Source organism: Nannospalax galili, unplaced genomic scaffold (genome assembly GCF_000622305.1).
Source record: "Nannospalax galili isolate Female #2095 unplaced genomic scaffold, S.galili_v1.0 scaffold401, whole genome shotgun sequence".
NCBI lineage: Eukaryota > Metazoa > Chordata > Mammalia > Rodentia > Spalacidae > Nannospalax > Nannospalax galili.
This window is the reverse complement of record NW_008343975.1, coordinates 201,016-210,687: the sequence shown is the minus strand read 5'-3', so window position 1 is coordinate 210,687 and position 9,672 is coordinate 201,016. Positions and strand designations below refer to the sequence as shown.

The following is a 9,672-nucleotide window of genomic DNA, read 5'->3' as shown; positions in this document are numbered from 1 at the left end:
ATTATTTGTCTTTTTGAAGCAGGGTCTCCCTGTAGCCCCAGCTGGCCTGTGACTCACTATGTAGACCAGGCTGGCTTTGAACTCACAGAGATCTTCCTGCCTCTGCCTCCTGAGTGCTGAGATTAAAGGCATGGACCACCATACTCGGCAAAAATTTTATGTATTTTTATTTTATGTGTATGAGTGTTTCTCTAGCACCTCTATAAGTGCACCGCATACATGCAGTGCCTGAGGGGGCAGGAAGAGGGCGTTGAATCCTCTAGAGCTGGAGTTTGGATGGTTGTTAGCTGTCACGTGGATACTAGAACCCAAACCCCAGTCCTCTGCAAGAGCAGCTTGTGCTCTTAACTGCTGAGCCATCTCTCCAGTCCCTTTGGGCACATTTCTTAATCTCCCTTGGCCTGGTAGTCTGTCAAGAAAAACAGAACATGTCCTAACAAGAATATGGAGAACTGTATTGTTGACCTTGGCTCAAGATCTTTCTTTCCCTTTCTCTGCAGTAAATTCATAAATCAAAGCAGAGCAGACGATTGCTTTCTTTAAAAATAAGAAACAAAATTGTAGTGGAGACTTCCGACCAAATACAAGGGCGCTGGACGCAATGAAACTGCATTATTTACTTGCCACAGTGAGGGCATATTGGATCGTGTTAATTCGTGAAAATGCTCTGCTTTGTGCATTACACCAATTTCATGGGTAAGGAACCCAGTTTTGAGGTTTCTAAGTCTGATTCATCATCGCGCACCCGGTCCAGGAAGCCCTCGGGCTCCTTCACGCAGAATCCGCTGTTAGTAGCATGTGAGAAAGGAGCGGAACGAAATGATCCTATTTGGGGTGTTCCCAAGGGTTCCTGATTAAAAACCAGCTTCTCTCGCCGGGCCTCTCGCGGTGCCTTTCGGGAGTTGTAGTCAAGCATTCCTTACGCTGCGCTGGTGTCGGCAAGGAGAGGACTCCAATCCCAATAAACCACGCGGCGGCCACGTGCAGCGCCTAATCCTGTCCTCCTCACACGCTACACTGCTCTCATTTTTCTCATTCTCCACTCTGGGTCCTGTCTGTTTGAAGTTTTATTTCCCCACCTTTCTCACCCATCTTTTCCTTTATCTCCAGAAGCCAATGCAAGACATTGGTTCCTATTAAGCGACAGCTCGGGACCCGGGGTGCACGAGGGGGATCCGAGTGGTGAGGGGGCCCGGGAGGGGAGAGAGGCGTGGAAGGAAAGCCGGGAAGTGAGGAGCGCGGATGGAGCTGGTCTAGTGAGAGGGGAGGCAGCTTGGGGGGAGAGACACGTGGATTTAGATTGGGAAGCAGGAAGGCAGTTTATGGCCATGCCTCCAGAGCTCAAACAAGTGTCTTTGTCTGCTTAGCTGAAGATTAGACATCATGCAATGCAAAATCATTTTGGAAGTATGGTACAATGAGTAATTCTGTCACTCGTCAGCACTGGCGAGGTTCTGGATCTTCAGGATCATACTCAAAAATAAGAACTATTCCATCATTTGGAAATTAAGAGAAGACTTGAGTTTAAGGCAGGTGTGGTGGCTCATGCCTGTGATCCTGGCTTTTGGGAGGTAAAGTCAGAAAGCCAGGCGTCCAAAGCCATCCTTGGCTACATAGCTAGTTTGAGGCCAGCCTGGACTGCATGATCAAAAAACAAAAACCCAAACCAAACAAAAAAGTGGGATGAAGAGGCAGGAACAGATGGGGCCATTCCTGGGGTTTGGGAGATGAGGAGAGAGGAAACCACAGAAGTGATGGGGTTGTATGGGGCTGACAGGTGTGGAATGGGGTGACAAGCTGCATTGTGCGTGAGTACTTTTGACTTTTGCATCTCTCAGGTGATGGAGTGCACTTCTTCGAGGGCTGGACTGAACCGAGCACACCTACAGTGCAGGAATCTACAGGAGTTCTTAGGGGGCCTGAGTCCTGGGGTGCTGGACCGATTGTATGCTCACCCTGCCACTTGTCTGGCTGTCTTCAGGTGAGGAGCCTTCATAGCAAGGACTGTGGTGATGGGAAAATGTAACGGGATCTGCAGACTGGAGTTAGTTATCATGCAGAGAAACTTAGCCCAGTGTAGGTACCAGGGTGTTAGACATTACTCCAGAGTATGTCAGACCAAACAGAAGCTTGTGGGGCATTAGGACTGTGGGATGGGGTGAGATGTTCGAGACGTGGAGATGCAGGTGTGAGGCAGCTTCTGGTGTTAATATTTGGCCTCTGACCCCTATAGGGAGCTCCCATCTTTGGCTAAGAACTGGGTGATGCGGGTGCTCTTTCTGGAGCAGCCCCTGCCACAGGCTGCTGTGGCCCTGTGGGTGAAGAAGGAATTCAGCACGTGAGTCTCTCCTGCTTGCGCAGCCCGATGCCAGCTTCTCAGAGTCTGGGTTTCCCAAACTGCCCTTCCTTGGAACACTTCCAGTAAATGTATGTGTGCAGATTTTGAGGTGTTAATCGAACCTAGGGTCTTCCAAAAGTCTATGCTAAGCATGTGCCCTACACCGAGGTACATCCCTAACCTCCAGAAAGATTCAGTGGGTATGTTACAAAACTTGTAATTAAGTTTGAGACAATCCACTTAGAATATTTTATATTTTGGAGAGTTATGGTTTCTAACCAACTAACTAGTTCTATGCTAACTTAGAAAACCAAAGTAAGGCTGGGTGTGATGGTGCACGCCTTTAATCCCAGCACTTGGGAGGCAGAGGCAGGCAGATCTCTGTGAGTTCAAGGCCAGCCTGGTCTACATAGGGAGTTCCAGGCCAGCTGGGGCTACAGGGAGACCCTGTCTCAAAAAGACCAAAACAAAACAAAAATAAAAACAAAAGGACAATTAAATAAAGTTCTCTCTCTCTCTCACACACACACACACGAAAAAAAACAAAGCAAAATCAAACCCCTGAATTTATAGGAAAAGAAAAATCAAATGAAAAACAGGACTGGGGATGCAGCTGAGTTGGTAGAGTGCTTGACCCCCAGTGCCCTATAAAACTAGGCATAGTGGCATATGCCTTTAATCCCTGCACTTGGAAGGTGGAGACAGGAAGATCAGATGTTCAACAGCTACCCAGTGAGTTTGAGGCCTTCCTGGGCTACATGAGATCCTGTCTCAAACAAAACAAAAAAAAAAAGCAAGCAAAATCCAAATAAACAAAAAAGAAATTGACTTAGAAAACAAAAAGAAACAGCAAAAATAAGGCTGTACTCCGCATTGCTGAAAAGACACTTGAAGTAAGAAAACACAGTTTCACTCTGGGACAGTGTCCAAGGATCACCAGTCCAGAAAAGGCACAAATGGAGGCTTTCTACTCCCATAACAGACACCCCTCAACTCTGCTTCCATCTAGGGCTCAGGAGGAAAGCACAGGGCTGCTGAGCACCCTCCGTATCTGGCATACACAGCTGCTCCCTGGCGGACTCCAGGGCCTCATCCTCAACCCCATCTTCCGCCAGAACCTCCGAATTGCCCTTCTGGGTGGGTATGTCGTTTCCCTCTCTTCCTAAGCTAGGCCAGGGGAACTGCTGATTACACCGATGGGTGAGGGGGGCTCCTGAGAGGCCTCCCCAGAACCATGGGGAACCTTTGGGAACTCCTTCAAGAATATCTTGGAGCAGATGTGGCTGTAGGTTGTAGATGGCCCATGGGCTGAGTGTGGGAAAGGCTCAGGGCAGAGTGGAACAGAGACAGGGGCCTTATTGTTGACCCATCCTGGCCACAGGGGCAAGGCCTGGTCTGATGACACAAGTCAGCTGGGACCAGACAAGCACGCTCGGGACGTCCCCTCACTTGACAAGTATGCCGAGGAGCGCTGGGAGGTGAGGACTGCGCTCTGCGTGTCTCTGCCATGCCCACTTCCCACAACTCTCCAAGCCTCAGTCTTCTTTTCCATCCCTAGGTGGTCTTGCACTTCATGGTGGGCTCCCCCAGTGCAGCCGTCAGCCAGGACCTGGCTCAGCTCCTCAGCCAAGCTGGACTCATGAAGAGGTGAGAAGGCCAAGGCAGCAGCTTCCTGCTTGGTCATGTCCTTTGATCTCAAATAAACTGGGCATCGAGGGTGAGGAGGAATCGCACGGAGTCCTGCAAGAGGAGCATGGGCCGTGTGGCCTCTCATGCCTCTCCCCCACTGCCCCCGTAGCGTGGCCTCTCCCCCACTGCCCCCGTAGCGTGGCCTCTCCCCCACTGCCCTCGTAGCATGGCCTCTCCCCCACTGCCCCCGTAGCGTGGTCTCTCCCCCACTGTCCAGTAATGTGGCCTCTCCTCCACTGCCCCCGTAGCGTGGCCTCGCCTCCAATGCCCCCGTCCCCCGTAGCGTGGCCTCTCCTCCACTGTCCAGTAGCGTGGCCTCTCCACTGCCCCGTAGTGTGGCCTCTCCTCCAATGCCCCCATAGCGTGTCTTCTTCTCCACTGTCCCTGTAGCGTGGCCTCTCCTCCACTGCCTCTGTAGCATGGTCTCACTGCCTCTCCGCCATCATCCTTCTAGCACTGAGCCTGGAGAGCCGCCCTGCATTACCTCTGCTGGCTTCCAGTTCCTGCTGCTGGACACACCTGCCCAGCTCTGGTACTTCATGCTGCAGTACCTGCAGACAGCCCAGGTGAGGAGCCAGGGCTCCTGCCACACTTCCCTCTGCTCAGGTCCCACCAAGAAACAGCCGCCCCAGACTGCGCTCCCTAACTATCCTTCCCTGTCTCTCCTTTTCCTCTCCCACTCTCGTTCACTCTGCCTGCTCTCTCTCCAGAGCCGGGGCATGGACCTAGTGGAGATTCTCTCCTTCCTCTTCCAGCTCAGCTTCTCTACTCTGGGCAAGGTACGTAGGGGGCTGGAGGACTGGGAGATGGGAAGAGGCTGTGTGGAATAGTCAGAGAGCGACCACAGAACTACCAGAGAAGGAACAGGAGGGGAGTAAGGAGCTGCATAGGAACAGTGGGATGCATCGTGCACCCCAGTGGCTGTCTTTTCCTTAGGACTACTCCGTGGAGGGGATGAGTGACTCTTTGTTGAACTTCCTGCAGCATTTGCGTGAGTTCGGGCTTGTTTTCCAGAGGAAGGTATGAGCACCCAGATACCTGGCTTCTAGGGAAGTGGGGTCTTGGGGCAGCAGCAGAAAGCCCTTGCCAGGATTGAGTGCTTGGGTGCCTTGTGGGAGGGAGCTGAAGACTGAAGGTTTGTGCCCTGGTAGGGATCTGATGTCCTAGACAGGAAGGTGTTGGGGTGGTGACACCTGGGGGGGGGGGCCTCCATCTTTCCCTGTGTCCTTCCCAGAGGAAATCTCGGAGGTACTACCCCACTCGCCTGGCCATCAATCTCTCATCTGGCGTCTCTGGGGCTGGAGGCACTGTGCACCAACCCGGCTTCATTGTTGTGGAAACCAATTACCGACTGTATGCCTATACGGGTGAGGTTGGACTGGGGGAGAACACCGGACACGCTTACTCCATGGCTTACTCCGTGGCTTACGGAACCCTCTGGCATTTCTCCTCATACTTGAGGGGCAGGCTGGAGGGAGGCAGGTGTGCACAACCTCTTCGTTCCTCTTCATCCCTGGGTCAGAGTCGGAGCTGCAGATCGCTCTCATCGCCCTCTTCTCTGAGATGCTCTATCGCTTCCCCAACATGGTGGTGGCACAGGTGACCCGGGAGAGTGTGCAGCAGGCCATCGCCAGTGGCATCACCGCCCAGCAGGTAACCCCGCTTGGAGGTGGAGGTCGGGAGATGGGCTGTGCTTGATCTGGGGGGCACAAGGTGGTCCCATCCTGGGCTAGCCTCAGGTCTGTCACAGTGGTGAGTTGCCTGAGCACCAGGTGTGTGAGGAGAAATCAAGGGTTTAGCATAGAGTGGGCGGAGCCTGGGGGAGACCTGTAAGGAGGGGTCTGGCTCTGGCTAGCACACTACCACTTGTAGCTGCTTTACTTCTGGGGTCCTGCTCTGCTACTATGGTGAATGGCAGTCCTCACCTCGGAGAGGTGTTAGAAGACATGAAGGCACTTAGCTCAGAGCCTGCTGAGCAGTAAGTGCTCAAAATATAGTAGCTGCTGCGATTTTAAAGGAAGAAAAACAAGACCATGGAAAGAACAGACGTGCCAGAGAGGGAATGGCTGGCATGAAGTTGGAGGTGCAGCGGGAAGAGCCAGCTGAACAGGGAGGCGTCCCTTGCAACAGGGATGTGGCTAGGAGACTAGAGATGCCGTTTTAGTGACACTGGGTGGCGGCTCAGATGGCTTTCTGTATTGTTTTCCTAGATAATCCATTTCTTAAGGACAAGGGCCCACCCAGTGATGCTCAAACAGGTATGGACGGGTACCAGGATGCTGGGGGCTAGCAGCCTCAGCACCTAGCAAGATGATGGACAGAGAAAGGGGGGCATCCAAACCCACAGTGACTGGGGCACTGGCTCTACCCTTGCTCCTGCAGACCCCGGTGCTGCCACCCACCATCACGGACCAGATTCGGCTGTGGGAGCTAGAAAGGGACAGACTTCGGTTCACCGAGGGTGAGTGGCTTCTGGGGGCCGAGTGTTGGTCACTGGGTAGAGGAAAGGCAGGAGTTTGGCTGTGATGAACGAAGAGGGATTTGTGCATTTTCATTTTTTATTTCTTGCATAGAGAGGGAGAGAAAACCTGATACCTTGTTTCGATATGTTGGCAGCAGGAAATAAATCGCCCCAAATCCGTGCAATCTGGATTAGGCCGGGGAGGGAAGCAGGAAGGACTCAGTGCTTTCCCGGGTGGGCTTGCAGGGGTCTCGTCTGCTGCCCTGCTGGGTCCGGCTGCGGCTGGTACGGAAATGAGCTCCGGCAGGCCCGGCCCGGCCCGCACGGTGCCGCAGCGCTGACCGCTGTCCCCTCCAGGCGTCCTGTACAACCAGTTCCTGTCGCAAGTGGACTTCGAGCTGCTGCTGGCCCACGCGCGCGAGCTGGGCGTGCTGGTGTTCGAGAACGCGGCCAAGCGGCTGATGGTGGTGACGCCGGCCGGGCACAGCGACGTCAAGCGCTTCTGGAAGCGGCAAAAGCACAGCTCCTGACCCCGCCGGCCTCGGGGCTTCTGTCTGCGCGGGGGCGGCTCTTGTTTAATAAAATTGGAAATGAACTCGCAGCCCTGGGCGCCTCAGCGCGGCTTCCCGTCGCAGGTGGAGGGCGTGTCCACCGCGCATGCGCCACTCTCTCCTGCGCGTGCGCAGGGCCCGCCGCGTTCCGGTCCCAGAGGCACTTTCCGGTGGTTGGTAGCCGGGCCGGGAGGGCGCGGGCGGGAGCCGGCTGCATGCCCTCCGATCCCGCCTTCACGTGTCCCCCGTGGGCGCCGAGTGCAGAGACGCCCGACGGTCGGTCGGCTGTGCACTGCCGGCGCCGGAGGACCGAGTGAGACCCCGGCGGGCGGGAGGCCGGGCCGGGCGAGCAGATCCCGCCTCCAGATGCTCGCGATGCCCCCGGTGCCTCCCGCCCCCTTCCGGCCGCCTCTTTGGTGGCTGAGTCGGGGTCTCCGCCGGCCCCGGCTCCTGTGCACGCAGTCGGCGCTCTATGGCGCCCCCGCCCCGCGCAGGAACCGGGAAGCCAAACAGAAGCGCCTGCGGGAGAAGCGGGCGGCCCTGGAGGCCGGGCTGACCGAGCAGACCGAGGTTAGGGGTGTCTGAGGGGGACCCGGTGCTGGGCCTCGCCTGTGCCACTCTGGGACTTGCAAGCCCCCCTCTGCCCCGTCCACAGTCACCCGCAGAGCCCCCCAAGGCCTGGCGTCCCAAGGAGGTAGTGGAGTACGGCATCCCCACCGCATCCTGGGAGAAGAAAGGTAACCGCGCCCTCCCGTGGTCGTGGCCCGCGGTCTGCCACGGGCAGTTCCGCAGTGGACCCTCCTCTGCCTCCACAGACGTCTCTGCGCCCTTGCCTCCTGCTTACAGCCCCCGCTATGTGGAGGCGGCCTGGTACCCGTGGTGGGTGCGAGAGGGCTTCTTCAAGCCGGAGTACCAGGTCAGTGGCCGGCGGGCTTCTGAGTGGCCCCTAGGGCAGGGCGGCCCTTGGACCTGGCCCTCGGCCTGCGCAGGCCAGCCTCACGGTCAAGCGTTCAGCACGGAGCTCGGTTTCTCTTTCAGCAAAGTTACCCTGCAACGCTGGGCACCTCTCCATGCTGGACTGTTCCCTGAAGTCTTTCTGCCCGGGGGCAGCAGAGGGTGCTGTTTCCCCGGGTGATATCCAGCCCGCTCTTGCCCTCTGGCTCCCCATTTTTTCCAGGAGCGGCTGCCCCAGGCTACAGGGGAGACCTTTTCCATGTGCATCCCGCCCCCCAACGTCACTGGCTCTCTGCACATCGGCCACGCACTCACAGTGGCCGTACAGGACGCCCTCGTGCGCTGGTGAGGGGACCTGGGGTGCTGCAGTTCCTGCGGTGGAAGGTGCTGGAGTGGATGAGGCTGAGCAAGCTCCAGAGCTCCCCTTGGTGCTTCTGTTGCAGGCACCGGATGCGCGGAGATCGGGTGCTGTGGGTCCCTGGCTCCGATCACGCAGGAATTGCTACACAGGTGGATCTTTTGTCGCGTTTTCCTTTTCTTGCTTAAAAGTGGTCTCTTCTAGAATGGCCCAACTTGCTGTTCCTCTGCTCTTCAGGCTGTGGTGGAGAAACAGCTGTGGCGGGAGCGGGGCGTGAGGAGACATGAGCTGGGCCGGGAAGACTTCCTGAGGGAGGTGTGGCGGTGGAAGGAGGCGTGAGTATGGAGCCGGACCTCAGGGCCCCGCAGCCGCAGATGGCAGGCCACGTCCTTGCCGGCCACCACTGCCCTCCTAACCACAGTGCTCAGTGTTTCCCCCCACAGCCCTAGCTGCCCCAGGGCAAAAACTCTGAGACTCTTAATAATGGTGGGGTGTCCAAGCTTGGTGTGTGTGCCGGATGCTGGAATGTACATGTTTGTGTGTGAACACTTAATACAGAAGTGTATGTGTGTGTATGTCAGTGTATTTATTTTGTATGCATGTATTGGTGTGTTCATTTTTCCCTGTTCAGCCCCTGCCCCCCAAAACCCAGTTCTTGTGAAAATCACCTCCCTTTGTTCAGGGCTGCGGTCACAGGCTTTTGTCTCCACAGCTTTCTTGGGGTTGCCCACAAAGTGACTGCCCCTGCCATCCTGCCAGGTGTGTGCACCCCAAGGCCACACGTGGGCCTCATGTAGCCCAGGACAGCTATGAATGTATCCAACACAAGATCCTAAACCTTATTCAAAACACTTCAAGGATTTTTTTATTTATCTGTGACTTGGTGGTGTGATTCTCAACTGACGACAGTGTTGTATCACAGTGTTACACGTATGTTCTCGCAACCCATGACCACAGATGGACACCCCTGGGTGTAGCCCAGGACAGTTGTTCCTCCCATGAGACTCAGAGAAACTGAAAGATCAGACACCCCGCATAGACCTTTGTGCTTACTGTAATGCCACGGAAAGCCCTACTCTGTGTGCACAGGTCCTCCGGCAGCCTCCAGAGGCTGGGTCAATGTATTTCCTCCAGTCAAATTCACCGCTGGGAGGTGCACGTGGCATCCAGTCCCCTCCTCCCATGGTCCTTGTGACAACCTGAGGAAAAAATTCTCCAAACCTGGGTTTGAAGAACTTTAACGAGTTTATTGGACTTGATAACTGAGCTTGGAGTGAGGATTTACTTACAGACAAGTGGGCGCCCCGCCCCCATTCATGGC

General features: G+C 55.5%; 2 protein-coding genes across 2 annotated transcripts in view; both read left to right on the top strand.

The window, feature by feature from the left end:
* The first annotated feature begins 995 nt into the window (after positions 1–995).
* Gtf2h4 (general transcription factor IIH subunit 4) lies at positions 996–7,089 on the top strand. The gene is made up of 14 exons (XM_017799929.2): positions 996–1,182; positions 1,839–1,981; positions 2,234–2,338; positions 3,348–3,479; positions 3,720–3,816; positions 3,897–3,985; positions 4,482–4,593; positions 4,738–4,806; positions 4,964–5,047; positions 5,262–5,394; positions 5,550–5,680; positions 6,238–6,285; positions 6,410–6,488; positions 6,846–7,089. Exons 2-14 carry the CDS (start codon positions 1,842–1,844, stop codon positions 7,016–7,018), a joined length of 1,392 nt encoding a protein of 463 aa, XP_017655418.1. The 5' UTR covers positions 996–1,182; positions 1,839–1,841; the 3' UTR covers positions 7,019–7,089.
* Vars2 (valyl-tRNA synthetase 2, mitochondrial) overlaps positions 7,047–9,672 on the top strand; it is a 13,800-nt gene continuing 11,174 nt past the window's right edge. The window contains exons 1-7 of the mRNA XM_029567027.1: positions 7,047–7,609; positions 7,695–7,776; positions 7,855–7,955; positions 8,217–8,338; positions 8,437–8,503; positions 8,589–8,686; positions 9,064–9,133. Coding sequence (XP_029422887.1) covers positions 7,079–7,609; positions 7,695–7,776; positions 7,855–7,955; positions 8,217–8,338; positions 8,437–8,503; positions 8,589–8,686; positions 9,064–9,133 — 1,071 coding nt within the window. The 5' untranslated portion in view covers positions 7,047–7,078. The remainder of the gene's footprint in view (positions 7,610–7,694; positions 7,777–7,854; positions 7,956–8,216; positions 8,339–8,436; positions 8,504–8,588; positions 8,687–9,063; positions 9,134–9,672) is intronic.